Source organism: Phaenicophaeus curvirostris, chromosome 3, assembly GCF_032191515.1.
Source record: "Phaenicophaeus curvirostris isolate KB17595 chromosome 3, BPBGC_Pcur_1.0, whole genome shotgun sequence".
Lineage (NCBI taxonomy): Eukaryota > Metazoa > Chordata > Aves > Cuculiformes > Cuculidae > Phaenicophaeus > Phaenicophaeus curvirostris.
The window spans coordinates 28,727,836-28,746,466 of record NC_091394.1 but is presented as its reverse complement, the minus strand read 5'-3'; the positions used below and the strand labels follow the sequence as shown (position 1 = coordinate 28,746,466).

Here is an 18,631-nt window from a genome sequence, read left to right as displayed (position 1 = left end):
CTTCTAGTTGTAAGTAATGTGGCTTTCAGTTTTTAGTGACGAGTTTCTAGCTTTGGAACAAAATTAAAAGAAAGTCACCTAGAATGCATGTATGAACTTTAATCTAAAATAGCATATGTTTTTTAATTCTAAATATGGAATAAGATTTAAAATACAAAAGCACTTTCAATTTTAAGTACATTTTTACAGTAAGTCAGAACTGCAAAATATTCTTTATGGAGCAAGTTCAAAGCAGGAGGAAGCAGTTGGATTTTGCAGAAATTCATATGATAGACTAATGTATTGATCTGAAGCAAACTGTGTTTTTCATTGTGAAGCTATCACTGTTAAAATAGTAAAGATAACTGATTTTGTTTGCTTTCTTCCACTAAGCCGGTCTCCCAGCAGAGAGAGAAAGAGACCTCGATGGGAGGAGGACAGGGAAAGGTGGTCTGAGAACCAGAGCTCTAACAAAGAGAAAAATTATACTGCTATCAAAGACAAAGAATCAGAGGAGAACGCATCTGAAAAAAATGAAGAGGAAGATGAGGAATTACTTAAGCCAGTCTGGGTTCGATGTACCCATTCTGAAAGCTATTATTCCAATGACCCTATGGATCAAGTGGTATGTTTGTGAGAAAACTCTGAAATTACTGTACATATTCCTTTATTAATTATTTGTTTACTTGATTAATATGAAGCCTTCAGAAGGATCATGTTTGTGTCATTTAATCATTCTCTCTTCCCAACCATTTCAGTCTTTTAACCCTCTTAAGGGCTTTATATGTTGGCATTCTTCTCCGTTTTCATCAGTTTCTTCCATCTGTTTGCATTCAGATTAATGGTACCCGGAAGAAGGGTGCACTTTTGTCTCCAGGAGGGGAGGGTGGGACTTTTTCCCATATACCTGTGTTTGAGCAAAGATCCCTCAAGCAATATGTATTTCTGCAGCATTGGAGAAGTTTTGTACAGAAGAAGGAAGTCAGGGTTCTTTGTACTTGACCATAACATTTGCTTGTGGAGTCGTGATGGAGAGGGGAGAAGTTTCTGGATTTTTGGGGGGGATTTGTGTTTCTGGTTGGTTGTAGGTTTTTTTTGAGAATGACACAGAGATTGAATTGATCATGATTCAAAACAGGCAAGAAAATAAGCTGGGGTTTGTGTTTCTTGTGTGTGATTAAATTTTTTTAATTGCAAAATACTTTCACAGATTTTCCATTTCTTCTAAACCTGTTAAAAATCAGTGCTGAGCTCTGCTAAATAGGCTTAGCCATGGTTCTGCTTAATTAGGCTGAAGGTCTGATGATAATACACCAGCAAATGAAGTCATTTCTCTGCTAATTCACCTGGTGGAAAAACATAATTGTATGGTAAAGCCTTAACAAGTATTTTCATGTTTCATTGAACTACACAAATCTTTCTGTTCCCCTCTTGCTTTTCGTCGTGAAATGCTGGAGTGTGTTGTGTTCGTATGCTATTTCAACACTGTTTTTCGTTGTTGTTCTGTTTTTTAATTAACAGGGAGACTCTACTGTGGTAGGAACAAGCAAGCTCCGAGATCTTTATGAAAAGTTTGATGAGGAGTTGGGAAAGCGACAGGCAAAGGCCAAAGCGGCCAGGCCTCCATGGGAGCCACCAAAGACCAAGCTTGATGAAGATCTAGGTAGGCTGAAGTAATTAAAAAGCTCTGAAATGGAATAATCTGCAGTTAATCTAGTTTTGGCAGGTTTATTGTATTCAACAATATTGCTAGGTTAATTGCTGGTTTTTAGATTTGTATTATGTGTCCATGGGAGTTTTACCTTTGTTTTTGACTGAAGTCAAGCTAGACTCTTAACCTGAAAAGCCTAAGGGCAAGTGGAGAGTATCCAACACTGCCTTATGCTGAAGTCTCTTCCATGGCATGAAAGCATCCTTAGCATGATCATCTAGGCCAAAGCATCGTGCATAAGAAGCTTTCAGGAGCTCCTAGTCTTATATTTCTGAGAAGGAAGCACGATTAATGGTTATCAGCTTACATGGCTGCTTGATATCGCACCAGGTTTGATTGTGCAACTTTGCTTGCTACGGTCTTATGCAGAAGCATCAGTTTTTAAAATACAGTTTGTCTGCCTTTTTATGCACCACCTATATGTGTATCAGTTAGTGGGGAAATACTAGTTGAATGATAACAATTCGTGTACTTAGAAAGTGAGTGCAGTTAGTGAAAGTTATTTTTCTTACGTTTTGAGACAACTGTTAGCTGTTCTTTCTATGCTTCTAGAATTTCAGTGTTTCATAGTTTGTTTTTCAGCCAGTTGCATTAGTTCAAGAAATTCTTAGGTGTATCACATTAATTTAGATAATTTGTTGGGCTTGCTTTTTAAACTGATGCTTCGTGTTTGCTTGTTAAGCTGCTTCAGATCTCATATTTGAGCTTCTTAACTCTTTAAAAATCACATGTAAAAAATTCTAAAGTTGAAATACAGGTACATAATAACACAGTCAGTTACATGCTGGCAATATAAAAGGATACAATAAAGATGAATGAAAAAGTAAACATGGATTAAATAAAATGGGAATTCCGTTTTGTAAAGGAAGCACCTTTTTATGGTTTTTTTGGAACAGTGGATTTGCCCTTATTTAAATTCACTAAATAATCACTGACAAAGGTAACTGTAAGGTTTTTCAGGAGGTATATTTTCATGTGGATAAAGGAGGAACAAAACTGCTGTATTTAATATACATGTGTATAAAGCTTCACTTCCTCAAATCTCAGCAGAGAGATTTCCCTTGCTGCTCCAGGCTAAAATACAATAGGGCAAAGAGCAACTGCTCTGTGTTTCTTTTTCCACTCTTTCTGGAGGACCTGAGGGCTCTGCATCTTCATTGGTCCCCTGAGCTGACTTGGTGTCTGTACCAGCTTCTCCTGCAGATATACTTGTATAGTGTCTAATAGCTTGTCTTATTTTATACTTAAGTAAATGCTGTCTCTATTCTGCCTGGTGTGAGCAGTAATAGTGAGACAGCAGTGTATCTCAAGAGCACTTTTGGATCATGAAAGCCTGATTTCAATACGTGAAATCTAAAAGATCTGCATTGGCCTTTCAGAACTCCAGCTTACTCTCACAGGTCCTGCACTCATTTTGCACCTAAAATTAGACTTACACAACTAACTAATGTTTATCAGTGAACTTCTAAAACTCAAGTGTGTGAATATATGCATGTACGTTCAGGTAAAACTATATTGCAACTGAGCGTATGTGACCTATGTAAATCATGAAAGACGTATTTTAATAACATTTTATGCTGAATTATGGACTGTATAAAAAAACCTCTTGATTTGAAGAAAAAAAAGGAAGCATATTGTACGAGTAATATTTTCTCATTTTCTCTCTCTTTTTCTTTCAACAAAGGACAGTCTTGTATTCAATAAATATACGTACTTTAAACCATAGTTTCACAGTATTTCAAAGCATTTGCACTGTAGTGATATGTTTTCTTTTAAGTCAAAACTTAGAAATGGGAGAAATGTTGCAGCCCTGCTTCCAAGAATAAGAAACCTTACCTATATCATGCTTTATATCTTGGCCATGAAGGCACTTATTTAATTTGGAGCTGAGGAGATCTGTGGAAATGAGTGATACTACATATATAAGATTCAAAGTCACTCGTTAAGTGCTGCACAAAGTTAGAGATGTGTGAGATTGGGCTCTGGTTTCTTTGTGGTGGGTTTTTTTTTTAATTAAGTCCAGACACTTATTAGCATTACTTTGATGGCACCACAAAGGAGACATTTTAACAAGTCCAGAACCATATTCTATTTTTTTTATTTAGCATTATTCTCCCTGATAAATTAGAATTTTTTTTCAGTTAATATGAAGAAAAATGTCTTAAAAAATAAAGTTATAAGGAAAACCGACAGCACAGGGCTTCCAAAAAAACTTATGGCTGGATCCATTCACCTAGTAGTTCCAGGTTTTCTTCTTGTCTGTGGTTTATAATACATTCTAATGAATTTATTAGAAATAATTGATTTTGAAAAATTAGTCAAACAGTACATGTTCTAGAATGAAATCATTAAGGTTGGGAAACACCTCTAAGGTCATCCAGTCCAAATGTTAGCCCAACACCATCATGCCTGCTAAACTACATGTGAAGTACCACATCTATGTGGTTTTTGAAATATTTTTTTTAACACTCTGTGATAATTCTATCCATATCTGCAGTTTTGAAACTCTTAAATAGACAGTATTTGCTACAGATGGGTGTAGTTTTGGGTGAAATGGGACTAGGTGCAAGCACTTTGCTCATAGCAAGCAGGATTAATTTTCAAACAAAATGTTCTGTTTAGCTCATAATAGTGACCTTGTGTATTCTTTCTCTTTTGTTTTCTTTTTCATTTTTCATTTTTTAACTTTATGGTCATACTTGTGTAGGTTATAGTTCTATACTCATTAATGTCAAGTAGCTGAAATTGCTGTTCTACAACTAATCCATGGTGCCTCTGGACAGCCAAACAGAAATCTGATGTGTGCAAACAGATGCACTTGTTGTATGCATTTAATATCCATAGCATTTGCTGTAATTTTTAATTAAAACTGCAGTTGCTATCCCTCTTATCATTAGTGTGAATGTCATGCACAACTTTAATAATTTTTAGTATGATGCAGTTGTGTTAGAGAATGCATTGCTTCTGGGGGAGAGTGCACGGAGTGTTTTTCAGCTGACTTTTTGCTCTGTGAATCAGAGACCTCCAGTGAGTCAGAGTGTGACTCTGAAGATGACAGCAGCTGCTCTAGCAGTTCAGATTCCGAAGTTTTTGACGTCATTGCGGAAATAAAGCGTAAAAAAGCACACCCAGATCGTCTCCATGAAGAACTGTGGTACAATGATCCAGGACAGGTATGGTGAGAGGAGAAACTACTTCATATCTGAAAGTAATTTTTCCATGTAGACCTACAATTCTGCATTGTTGTCAAACATGTTGACTGACATGTATTTCAGTATGCACTTTTACTCCCTTTTCCTCTCTCATCTTCTTCAAAACACTTCACTTCTGATTTCAAGAGTGTGGTTCCAGCTTATGAATCCTGGGGATTGTTGAGCTGCAATTATGTTTGATAGTGCTAATAAAGCCTGAATTGCTAACACTGTACTAATGCTGTCCTCTTAGACTTGAGGTAAAGGTGCACAGATGACTTCTGGGATGGAGAAAAGGCAGCACGCTTACCTTGTTTACAAATTTTTCACCTAAAAGCTCTCAGCTCATTATGATAAATAATGTTTTAAATATGCAGTTAATGCCCCTAACTTCTTGTCTAATGGTTCTTTTGTAATTGCATGGAGATTATAGTCCTCATTAAATGCAATTGCTGAGCTCATGAAGTGTTGCTCTGAATGTATACATTGCACAGAAGACTAATTTTTGTTTGCACAAATTTGCCATCCTCATCTTTCTCACTTAACTATTTTACAGTCTGTTCTAACTCATTGTCAAATGGCATCTCAGTAAATTTATTTTTTTGGCACTTTGTATGATGCATGACTTTAGCATGCAGCAAATCATAATGCCAAGAGATACTGCAATGCTTATTGCCACTATAGTAATTCAAAAGTCTGTTGAAAATTCTATTACAGACTCGTATATATGCTTCTAGTTAGAAAAAAAATAATAAGGCTTTGAGCATGGCTTGCTGGTTTTATTTATATGCAAAACAAATCTAGCAAACTGTTTAGATATTTAACAGGAAAAAAATGTGTAGCTCTTGGGCACACTACAATGTAATGTTCTAGGCCAGTATATTGGCTAAATAAAAAGAAGTGGAATAACAGTAGGATTAATAGTTTCAGGAATGTGTGGTTTATGAGTTTTCTGCTGAAAAGCTTTCTTTCCCAGAAACTTTCTTAAAACTGAAACTCTTCACCTTTCTTGAGGGGGCTGAAATCAGATCATGGTGAGCTTGTCAGTGCTGTACTACTTCTGAGTAGATTTTATTAGAAAACGTTTGGTGTTTTCCTAGGTATTTATCTTCGTATACCAAAATGCTTTCTAACTACACATTACATAAAACAGGGATTATTACAATGCACAATGGCATGTGCAAGTACACCATCTGACACCTAGTTGGATTATTAGGATGGATTTTGCCAGCCTTTCAGTCTGAGAGGGTTGTTACCTTGGATAATCTTCAGCAGTGCTGGCCATTGCAAGAAAATAAGTTATCAAAGCCAGTACCACCACAAGAAGTGTTATCAGTTTGTTTGTGTTGTCCTATTGGTCAGAGGAAGTTAGAAGCCATTGCCTTAGTTTATGAAAAATTATGATCATCCAGTATCATTTTAGCCTCACTTGATTGCTTTTTGGCCCTTTTTTTTCCATGAGCTGTGTGATTAGGGAGAAGATAGATATGTAGCTAACTTGCTTCTCAAGTCCTAGGTTTTACAGTTATTTCATGTATCTGTCAATCTTGGTCTGCACATTTAATGTAACAGAGGCAGTGTAAGCGCTGAACAGTTCTAAGAGTTAAGGTTTTAAAAAAACCCTGATTTTAATAGACTCTTATTTTTGAGGGAGTGATGAGCAATTTATTATTGACTCCATTTTTTAACTCTTTTCTGTTTTGCGAGTGTCTAAGCCAGTGAAGAAGTATGCTTTTACCTAGAAGCATGATTCCGTTTCATTGAGCCTGTACTTTCCTCAGGGGTCTGGGATTGTGGAAAGAAATGTGTGAACAAAAAGCTGTGATGTTACTCTTGTTTAGATTGCGTGACTAAATTCCCAAAGGAGTAGAGAAGTGCCCTACTTCTTAGGTTCCTTTGCATGTATGCGCTGTGCCAGTCTGAAGAAATTAAAACTGAAGTGAGTGTTCAGGGATTTAATATCAAAACTAAAAAGTTGTGTCCATCTCCCAACTATGTGAAGACTTCATTAACAGCAGTTTGTTGATTCTTGATTCCTGAGGTACTTTCACATTATATGGTATTGTATAACTCCACTGTGGATGCTCTTTATGTTTTCAGACTGCTTATAATGGCATGGAAGGTTCTGCTGGTTCTTGTATTGAATTGCATGATTGTTGTTTCTTTCCTAAGTCTAAAAAATTTAGTTCTTGGATTCAGACTTTGAAAACTCCATTAATTCTTGGTGTTGGGAACTTAATTTGTTTCTTTGGTTTTGTTCTGGTTTTTTATTATTTGTTTGGTTTTTGTTGGATTTCTGCAACATGCATGATGTTAAGAGCAGAAGGCTTTAGGGTATGGCAGTAATTTATAGCCTGCATTGAATTGTGTCGTGAAAGTGAAGAGAAAGGCACTAGCTTTATACCATGTACAATGGCCCTTTTTGGTATAGTTACTTGATGTACCTATACAGAATACTGAAGTGGATATTTTTCCCCTCTTCCTTATTTTTTGTGATCTGTTCACAGGATGGATTTGAAGTGTTCCCATTCTTTCAAGTACCAAGTAAACTCTTTGAATGATCTGCTTTGCATACTTCATGTGATAGCCTTGCCACATGGCAGAGGGGTTAGTCAGGGCCACAGTTTCAGTCAGTGAACTGAGTGGAACTGTTTGAACATGGAGATTTCAGCGTGTAAACATTTGCGTGTGTATGTTTAGAAACTGAATTTCATTTCAGGCAGAAAGTGTGCTGTTTGTATGCATAAGAAATAGAAAAAAATGTATGTGATAGTGGTACAATTCTGCTGAGAGCATTTTATCATCTTGAGCTTCTAAACAGTGATGAAGTTCTAATGCTATTGTGCAGTGTTCTTACATTAGTCTACACTGTTTTCAGTTTTATTGGCTTAAGAACATCCACTTAATCTAAGCATGACAGGCTTTTAGAAGCATCAGCACTCCAGGCATTAAAACCAACATAACTTTTCTAAAACCATTTTTCAATAAAAACAGAACCCTATTTGTTTTAGATGAATGATGGACCTTTATGCAAGTGCAGTGCTAAAGCCCGACGAACAGGAATAAGACATGGCATTTATCCAGGTGAAGAGGTAAGTAACACTAAGAACTGCAATTATGAATATAAACTTGCTGCTGTAAACTCATACTTGGATTGATTTGAGGTTTTTTCCCCTGATTTAATGGCTGAGTAAAAACTCACATGTGACTTTAAATCACTTAGCTGTGTAACCTTTTATTTATGATACAATACTGGTAATGAAATCTACCTGAAAACTGTAGAAAACTTTTGCCTGTATTTGTTTAGTTCAGGCAGGTGGGTTAACCATTAGGAGGGATTATAGTTGCTGGAACATGATTACACTAAGGAAAAAAGAGCATGTGGTCAAAGATCTACCATCTTCAAGTGGATGAATATATTACTTGGGCCCTCTTTGTGAAAGGATTGCCTTAAAAGGAAAAGTAATTTTCTTGCTATCAGGAGCCAGAAGCTTGTCAAGAGACATTCTTGCCTTAGCACTAGAGCATGTCTGTGCTGCAAATTGTGAAGTTCTTTATGCATAGGTGATTAGGCAAGGTGACTCCATCAGCTTCCTGAAACATACTTTAGAATGGTAGTGTCTTTCTTTTCAAGCATGTTATTGTGTTTGGTTATTTTCCTTAGAAATATTAGTTTGTACAGAGCATGCTTCCTGATCAATATTGTTTCTGGAAATAGAAACAGTTCTTGGACCACCTCAAGCTTTTCATTCTAAAAAAACTTTCTTGTGGTGAAAGAATTTGGGAGCATTAATACATAGGTTTTATAATTGCTCCATTTCAGAAAAATGGCTTTGGTATGAGACTTAGTATAAATCACTCCAGTTCAGGATCGCTTTCTCCCTACATTGTCTCTAGTGCTTTCCTTGCAGAGAAGGAGGGAGAAGATTTTAGCAGGAGAAAACTGGTATATAAAATGTGCTGCATGGAGGCAGCTTCTCTGTGAAGCAAGGCCAGCTGGGAATTTAAAATGTTAGAAAATCTCCTAGGATATGCTAGCTTTTACACTGTCCTATAGATAAACCTGCATAGCTCTAAACTAGCTGGTTTGTAACTGTCCTGTTGCCAGAGTAAGAAGCTTAATTTGGGACTGAACAGCCAGAGTAATTACCTTCCCTACTGTATAGGTTTTGCAAAGCTCACAGAGCTGCATAATGGGATAGCTGTCTTGCCATCACAGTCAAGCCAACCTTTCTAATGCTGTTTAGAGCACTACTCTGCTCACTGCAGTGATTTTTTTTTTTATTTATTTATTGTTTTTACATGCAGACAGGTGTATTCTGAGCAGGCTTGGTGGCATCTTCTGAAATGCAGCAAGCTGGTTGTAGGACAGAGAAGAAACTGATTTTGTCTGACTGCTGTGGATTTTTAGGTCTATAAACTAAATTGCTTCAGAATATGCTGGAAGAAAACATGAATCCTAGGTGTTTAGTGTTGCATCAGAGCACATGGAGGGCTGGCTGCCTTCGGAACTCGCCAGCAGACATTACAACCTGGCAGACAGAGCAGGGTTACCAAAGCTGCCTCTGTGGTGATAGACTAATCGCTTCTGTTCAGGCCCCAGATTTGCCCTAAGCAGGTGAGCTGGCACCTGTCTATCTTGATAACATACTTTGAGATCCTCGCATGTGAGGTCCAGGTTCCCTTTTGTAAGCTTTTAAAATCAGTTTCCTGAAACAAATTTATATAAAAGAGGAAACCGGTTTGGCACATAATCAGCTAATTGCTGTGTGTAAGAAAGATGGAAAACAAAAACATTGCACAGTATTTTGTTTTTTTTTCCTTTTGAATAACTTGAAAAATATTTCTGAAAGTGAAAATGTAGATAAGGCTACACTTTCTCTCTTCAAAGAATGCTTAATTATGACTACCTGCTTTCATTTAATTTTAGCTAGTTCATGTTTTATGGCTATTAGAAATACTTTATTCTCTCTTTTAATCTAAATTTGCCTTGACTCTACATAAAATTCTACTTATTTCTTTCTTTAAGCCCATTAAACCATGTCGCCCCATGACCAACAATGCTGGAAGACTATACCACTATCGAATTACTGTGTCACCTCCCACAAACTTCTTAGTAAGTACTTCATAAATAATTATAACCAGGACTCTTATTTTGGTGTCAGTGATGGCAGTAAAACTGCTTCTTACTTACTCCATCATGGTTTTTTTTGTTTTTTTTCTTTTTTTAGACAGACAGACCTACTGTTATTGAGTATGATGACCATGAATATATCTTTGAAGGGTTCTCAATGTTTTCACATGCCCCACTAACAAATGTAAGTATGTTCATTACTCCATACATGGGATTTATTTGGAAGGTAAGCCCATTCTACCTGAAAGTTGAACAAAAGCAATGGTGTATGTATTTTACAAATATCTTGACAGCACTAGGAACAGGGGAAAGACATTTGTGCTAATGAGAATCGATTTTTTCCTTGACTAATTGTGGTAAGCATTATCTTCAAAGTGTGACTGAGACTGTGATGTGCATCCAAATAATATTTTTACGTGTTTCACAGTTTCAGAGTGAGATTAACCATGGAAAAAACCTGCTAACACTGTTAATCGTATTTAAATTAGATGAGGAGGTTTGTTAAGTTGGAAAACATTTAAAAAACAGAAATAACAAGAAAAAAAGTTTTGCCCTTTAAGTGACAATGAACTTTTTTCAGAGGCCCATTCTAAAGGAATTTATCTATTCTAAAAACTTATCTAGGCATATCAACTACTTTTTAACATCTGTTCACCTTCTTCAGGTGCTAGGCAAGTTATGATTTTCATTAAATGTTGTAGAAGTTTAAAGGTGATTAATTGTATGTTTTGAAAGCAAATATAAGAAAAGACCACGGTTGGTACATGACTGCTTTGCTTTTCCTATATAAGCTGAGTTAGCCATATCTGAATTAGCAAATATTTTATATCCGTACACTTTAATGGATATATTTGCTTACATAATATGTATGACAAAACTTTCGGTCAGCAGAGAAAGGGACTCTTGTTGATAACAGAGTTGAATGCAGCCTGTGGCACGGCAGTGTGAAGCACTCATGACCAGTGGTATTAACTCGGCCTCGGGGTTCAAGGCAAATTTGTCCTAAGGCTTTATATTTTCGCTTTGCAAGTGAACATAAACATTTCGTTTTACTCCCATTAAAAGGGTAATTGACCACATTATTTTTAGAAATTTTGTGGAAATCTTTTCTATACAGAGAACAAGGAAAACTCTTCTTATCTGATAAGCGTAGTTAGTGAGGACATTGTGCATACTCTTATTGCAAAGTGCCTGTGTGTTCTCTTATTCAAAATAGAGAAAGTGATCAGCAGTAAACGATTAATTTTTTAGAGTTGAATACAGAGCAACACTGTATTGTCAGTTGCCAGCAGGTATGGAGTCCTTTGGAAGGAATCTCTTGCTATCTTGAAGTGATATTTGACAACATAAAAATTGCTGTTTGAGAGACATTATGGAACATTTTTGATAAAAAGGAGGTGGCAAAGGGTAGCAAAAATATAGACTCAAACACCATCTTCTTTAAATTAATCAAATTTATGTAGTTTGAAGTCACAGCTTTGTGCACTGTGAGAGGTCTTATTACTGTTATTACTACTGCTCAGTAATAATTAAGCAGGTCAGATATTAGGGAAAATGGTTAGTGCAGTTATAAGAGAAATTACAATTTTCATAATATAACTAGCAAAACAATTTTATAGTACCGATTGTGTGTTCCTTTGCTATGTATTTGCTTCTGTATATGGAACATGAGAGATTTGGGTTGTGGTCATTTCTCTAAAGCATTCATTTTCTGTTTGATGCAAAGGAAAATACCCCAGGCTACCAAGTGTCTGAATCAGAATAGCCTCTCCTGGTTGAGCTTGCATGTTAGAAAGTAAGCAAATGCTCCCTGTATTTTTTTTGTTTTCTAAAAAGCCCTGCCAATTTAAATGCAACAAGCTTTCCTCCTCTCAGATTCTAAATGGGACATTTAGCTTCCAAGTTTTTGGTTCTTTTTTATTTTTGTATTCACATTTAATATTGTACCAAATGGTAGGAAATGCAGTTTTTTGTTTGGTTGTTTGGTGTATCTCTGTAGTTCTTCATAAAGATATCAACAGATTTTTGTAGACAAAATAGTCAAATGTTTGACAGCGGGCTGCAAGAAGATGCAAGCAGAATATTGCACCTCTGCAAAGTCCATTGATTTCAGTGTAACTCCAGCTCCATTCAGGTAGATATCAATGCATTTATCAATGCGGAATAGCCTTGGGTTGTCTCAGTTTCACAGACCATTGAATTGTTATAAGATTCTGTTTTGCTTGCAAGGCCAGTGAGTAGTAGAACTTGCTAAGAGCTGTAGATGTGTAGGATAAGACTAGGCATTTCCATAGTCTTTCAGAAATTTAGCTTTTTTGCTTTAAAAAATGCTGTTAAAAATGCCAGACACACACCTTCAGTGGTCCATGGACTTTGCAAACAAAGGAACCTTTTTTCAAAGCTGAAAAAGGAATGACATATTTGTCTAACTAGTAAATTGAGTGAACTTCTGAGAATATTTATTGGATGCAATTAGTATAAATATATAAATGTGTCCTGAAGTTCTTACACTCTGTTACTGTGACTTAGAGCTGTATTTTAAGATAGTATAGGTAACAGAATTGACAGTTGTCTAAAAGCACCGTCAATCTGACATGCGTCACCAACAATAAGTTCACTTCCAAATATACAAATGAGAGAAGGTAAGGATTCACTAAGCTTTGCTTTTTCTTCTAAACAAAATTTCATCTCCAGTAGATGGCATTATTTAATCTTCCTTTACCATCCCTCTTGTTGGTACTGTGTAACTAGAGAGATAGAGGTTAAAACTGTTACTTCTTTTGCACATGCTTGTGTTCCTGTTTTTGCATGATCCCCCAGAACAGCTGTTTTAGTAAAATGCCCTTTTCAGCAGACAGTAATATCTTTGCATGTAAAATAGTATTAACTGTATGTTTGATCCTGTATAGTTTCTAATGCTGAATTTCTATTTTCCTGTCCAGATTCCTCTATGTAAAGTAATCAGATTTAACATTGACTATACAATTCATTTCATTGAGGAGATGATGCCTGAGGTAAGAAGGATAATTAGTCAGAAAGTCAGAGTGTGGGTTATGAGTTATTGATATGCTTAATGGATTATACTCTTCAGAATCTCATCTCATGAAGTCTCTTAAGAGACAGGCTCTGTTTTGAATGAGTGGCTGAAAAGGAAGTTGCACTAACGGGTACTAGCATAAATCCATCTACCTCGGCTATCATATATTAAAATCAAATAATAGGAAGTGCTTATATCCATAGCTTCTTTTCATTTTAAGTTATATACAATATATGTCAGGAACTCTTATCTGTAAGCTGAGTTAGGCATTATCCTTCTTCCACAGATGACAAAAATAAGGGATATGGAGGTACTGGTTTGCCAGGACTACATAACTCAATGGCAGAGCTGAAACTTAATCATGAGTTTGAAGCTCTGAAGATTGCTTATCAGTACTTAATATAAGCTGTTGCCAAGACAAATTTCCAGTGGATACAAATAAAGCACATTCAGTTCATAATCTTTTTTTTGTTATTACAAATTAATCCCTGGTGAAGCCAGTTTGTGAAGTAAATTGCTGCAGTGGAACAGCATGTGTAGGTACAGAGACACCCCTGCATATTAACTACAAAGATAGGATCAGTGTTTAATTTAGTCACATATATTTACATTTTTCTTTCTAGTTATCTCCCTTTTTGTTGCTCAGTGGCATCTAAATATATGCAAGTGCCCTGAAATTCCTCAGCGAGATTAATGTGATCAAAGCATTTCATTTCTTGTTACTGAATCTGCTGTGTTGTCTCCAAATCTTGTTCTAAAACAACAAATGGCCACCAAGCAAAATAGGGAATTTGATATTTAATTTATTTTTCGACTCCTGGTCAATTGGCTGCAGCAGTATTTGCAGACCGTCATTACTAATGCATTCTTGCAAAAGATTTGGAATTTATGGCTGGTATCATACACATACAGTTTATATTAACCTACCCTGATTTTGTTTGTTAAGGAAAGCATTTTAAGTTCCTACATTTCTGAATGAAAGCTCTTTGCTTTATTGGAGCTGCTTCCCTACTTCTTATGAAGAATCACATTCTTTTTTTTTTTTTTCTTTTTTCCTCTCCTTTCCTGTTGGCCCTGGAGGTCAAAATCCTCAATTTGCATTGTACTGATAAGTTGCAGTGAAATTGACCATGATATCGCAGGTGGTGATTTATAAATTTTTAATATGAACATGTAGGAAAAAGTGAATTATAAAAAGATCCTTTTCACAAATGTCATCTGCTTAGCTTACTCAGGTGAAAGGGTTTTAGTGCATGACAAATTAGCAGTTTTATAATGTCTGCCTGTAGTGTTAATTTGGACATTGACTGGAGAGTCTTCATTACAATGCTTTCTTGACAATGCTTTCTGAAGAGATCACTGTTAATGTATATGATTACAGATATATCAATATTGTTTCCAAAGCCCAGTGTCTAGCAATTGGAAAACATGAAGATAGTGTTTTCTTCATTGTTTTATATAAATGTACGAGTGGCATTATTAGTATTATAGTATTGTGTAATTATAATTCTATTGTTGGGTTTTTTTCCGCAGAACTTTTGTGTGAGAGGTCTTGAGCTGTTCTCTTCGTATCTATTCAAAGATATTTTGGAACTCTATGACTGGCAACTTAAAGGTAATTTTATTTAGGGGAAAAAAGCCCATACAAAACCCCAATTAATTGCAGCTTTTGTAAATAGAACTCTGTTTTGTTATGTTCTTTGGTTTAAAAAGAAAGAGTGGGGCAAGGCCTCAAAAGAGTCAAATGTTGGTTTATGCAAAAGGGACTAACTTTGGCTTTGTTCAAGAAGATGGAATATATTAGAGTTCATTAGTATGGGCTGTATCAATTAAAATGCAAAAACTTGGCCTTGTGTTGTCACAGATAAACTTGATTTCTTCCATAATCTAAAACTGTTGGTTTTAATCAAATGGTAAGTATTATTCAATGTTTAATATTACACAGCATCGCATACATGGTATTTTGAAAGCCAAAGTGTCAAATAAACTATTCTGTCTGCTTTTACAAACTAGCAAACAAATTACTCATACAGTATTTCTCTACAGTCAGTTTACAAAGCAGTGTCATAGAGACAACTGTAGAGGGATAACATATCATTATAGCTGAATGGTTTGACTAGACAAGATAAAAATATATGTTTTTATGAAGACTGTGACAAAGGAGAATTTCAGAGATGATCCTTCCCTTGGTCTAAGAAAAGAGCAATTATATCAAAGGAATTTAATTTCAGAATCTGTAGGTGTGTTTTGATGTCTTGACTTTGTCTGTGGACGTGCAGTTTGTGCTTATTGTCATTAAAGAGAGGAGCATACAGGATACCTACAGTTTGCGTAGCCATCTCTAGCTGGATACTGAATGTGTTCCAACATCAATGTTGTCTTTCATATCACTGGTTCTTTCTTTTCTAACATCAGGTACTTACTAGTTTTGTTTTTATTTTCATGCAGAGCTTTGGTTGGTGAAATAAGAAATGAAAAAAATCAAAAAATAGCATTATGGAAATTTCCTTGTTATCTTTGTTATTGTGACTAGATAACATCCCACTAATTGAGAGGGACTAAAAACCTAGTGCTTGTGTCTGTAAGGCTTAAGGGAATTGATTATATAAAGCAATTTTTTCCTGTACCACTGTTTTAAATAGAACTACTTTGTGGTGTTAGATTCTTTTTATTTTAAAATTATTGTAGCTTTCTTTGTAATTGTCCATGTGAAAACTATTTCACTAGAAATTGTTACTCTGTTCCTCTCTCCTGTGTATTGTTTTACTTTTCCAGCTGAAACTTAGAATCTGTCAAATGTAATCACCATTCACTGATTTAATCTGTGGCAATGTTATCTTCTGGTTTTGTTTGTTTTGCAAATAAGTTGTTCATAATTTTCTGGGTTTTTTTTTCATATTTAAGGTCCTTCACTTGAAAATGATGCTATTTCCTGCCCCAGGTTTCACTTCATGCCTCGATTTGTGAGATTTCTTCCAGGTAATATTTGTTTTATGCTACTGTAAGGAAATTGTCTTAAAAATTCAAACCAAACCAAAAAAAAAAAAACAAACAAAAAACAATCCAAACCACTAATTAAAAAAACAAACCCCAAACCTCACACCCTCCTCTCTAAAAAGCCCACAAATTATTGCAACTTATTGCAAGTCAAATGATTCGGTCAGCATAGAGTTCTGGTGCTTGCAGCTGAAGTCCTTAGTGTTCACTGGCAGAGTGGATGATTTACTCAGTACTGGCATCCACATGGGCAAGTGAGGTCTTGCTTCTAGCATTTGTGTTTGTTCTGGTGATTTTAAGCAGTGCCGGGTCATTTTTGTCATGTTCTGTGATGCAGTTGTGGCATTTGAGTGCTATTACCTAACCTCCCCTCTGCTCTTCAGGATACTGTGTGATTATATTAAAATTCTTGATGTCCAGTTTTGAGAGTCAGCATGACTGGCACCCCATAGCACCTGTTGTTCTGATTGTTTCTTTCTTTATCTTAATGCAAGCTTAGACCTTGCAGCAAACAGTAAAAGACAGAAAAACACTATTCCAGTACAGTTTATCCCTAGCCTGCCAGCTAAAGACAAGCTTCAGCATGGAGCATTGCATTCATTTTTAGCAAACAGCTAACACAGGTATTTAACACTTCCTAAGATACCAGGATAGACTTTCAGTTGATAGAAATGTCACAGCTCCATTGAAAATGTATCCTACTGAGATCCTGACAGCGATTGCTCCAAAGAAGTTGTGTGGACAGGAGGACATGTTTTGGCTGCTGGACTGAGGGTGCAGATGAGACAGTGTTCATCAAAAGGGCTATGGCCTTGATGTGCTTTCTATTGTAGGCTTTGAAACTTAGTTGGGGTATTAATTATAGCTGTAGCTAAGAGAGGTTTGTCTCATTACTGTGGAGAGTACTGATGGCTAGATGATTATATTTCTATTGTCATTCCTTCCTGGATTCACAACAATGTTCAATCAGAATCGGAGCTCTGAGGCTTGCTAGTAAACATTGATTTGGTTCTGCTGAAGCAATTTACAAAATAAGCCATCAAGCCACATGTGGCTGATTGGCTCGACCTCATCACAAAATGAGAATAAGTTTGACCTGCTTGGTTTATGTAGCTTGAGGGTGTTTTCCTGTTAGGTTGGGGTTTTTATATTCTGATTTGTTTTATTTTAGCTTAGAAGTCAGCTTTTTCTGCACTGTTTGATTGTTTACTAATAGGGAGAGATAAGTCTCTATATAACGTGTATTCCTGTGTGCATCCTCTTTAAGGTTCCCAGCCTTTTAACTCTTTATAAAAGATGTCTTTTTCCTGATATTTCTGTCTATATGGGTGCCTTCTAGCATCTTTTTGACAGATATTATTTTAATCAAGTTTTTGTATCGAGTTGTTTTGTATTGATTATTTTTTGAGATACCCTTAGAGATTTTTAATTTCATCAGACTGGGAATCTATCCCCTTCAGGTATGTTTGCCAAGCATTATTTATGTATGTCTAATCAAAGAAAATATGTCGATGTAAAAGATCTCCACGTATCCGTCAACCATCTCTTTAGAGCTGGAAATGAAATCGATGATTTCCCATCCCTTCTACTTTTCTTTCTTTCTTATTTTTCTAACAAGGTCTAAAAATACGAGATTTGGGATGTCAGGTTTTCTGTGTGGATTACTTAGAGACAGGCCTTGGGGTAGCTCTAAGCTTTGAGCTAATCATTCTGTGTTTACTGAGTGCCAGATATGCATAGCATGCATACTTTCATACTTTCTGTATTATATTCATCATCATTCATCTTTTTATGAAGATAAATATACTAAGAGAGTAAAAAGACTAGAAAAATACATTTGAGGTCTCAAGTACTGCATGTTCTGACCCAGGAAAGGTCAGGTCTCTTAACTACTGTCTAGCGCAACTGTCCATAGCAACCTGTACCCTTCTGGTACGTGGTCTACAGCGAGTAAGGCTACACTTCCTTTTCAGTGGTTATTGGACACGGGCTACCTTTTGCATAACAGTAAAATCTAGATTTTTTCAAACACAAAAGTCTTGTAAACTGAGTGCTTCTTTAGTCTGAAGGAAAACTGCGTATTTAAAAATCTGTCCCTGAAGCTATTTAGAAGTATTTCTATTTCCAATAAAATTTGGGGTCTATTTTCCCCATTTAAGATTCCCTCTTGGAGTTTGAATGAGATTAATTGTTTGAAGAGGGCCAAGTGTTATCATTCCCTTTCATCTTTTCTGTACTGTAGTGCTGTAATCCCAGCTGAAGTAAGAGAAGCACTTGCTCCCTCGCATGTCTTATAGAGGACATCCTTTTATGCAACAGTTCTGTGAGGCTTTTGCTGTGTGCCTGGAATCACTTTCCTTGTGCTGTGGCATCATCCCCTGTATTGCTCCAAGGTTTTACTTCTGGTTTTTCTCCATTCCTTTTTTGGTTTTTTGGTGTGTAGTGATAGAGACAGTATACTCGGTGGTAGGACCAGATTGCTTCTGCTCCCTGGGGAAGGGAAATTAACATTTGTCCTCAGTGAAGATGAAACCTGAAGATGCCTCCACGCCTTCTGATTAATACTCTGTTGAAAAGAAGGA

General features: G+C 36.1%; 1 protein-coding gene across 1 annotated transcript in view; it reads left to right on the top strand.

The window, feature by feature from the left end:
- The window catches only part of DROSHA (drosha ribonuclease III), a 74,758-nt gene that overhangs the window by 6,506 nt on the left and 49,621 nt on the right, over positions 1 to 18,631 (top strand). The window contains exons 4-12 of the mRNA XM_069853523.1: positions 373 to 604; positions 1,501 to 1,642; positions 4,709 to 4,863; positions 7,893 to 7,973; positions 9,911 to 9,997; positions 10,113 to 10,199; positions 12,958 to 13,029; positions 14,586 to 14,667; positions 15,957 to 16,031. Coding sequence (XP_069709624.1) covers positions 373 to 604; positions 1,501 to 1,642; positions 4,709 to 4,863; positions 7,893 to 7,973; positions 9,911 to 9,997; positions 10,113 to 10,199; positions 12,958 to 13,029; positions 14,586 to 14,667; positions 15,957 to 16,031 — 1,013 coding nt within the window. The remainder of the gene's footprint in view (positions 1 to 372; positions 605 to 1,500; positions 1,643 to 4,708; positions 4,864 to 7,892; positions 7,974 to 9,910; positions 9,998 to 10,112; positions 10,200 to 12,957; positions 13,030 to 14,585; positions 14,668 to 15,956; positions 16,032 to 18,631) is intronic.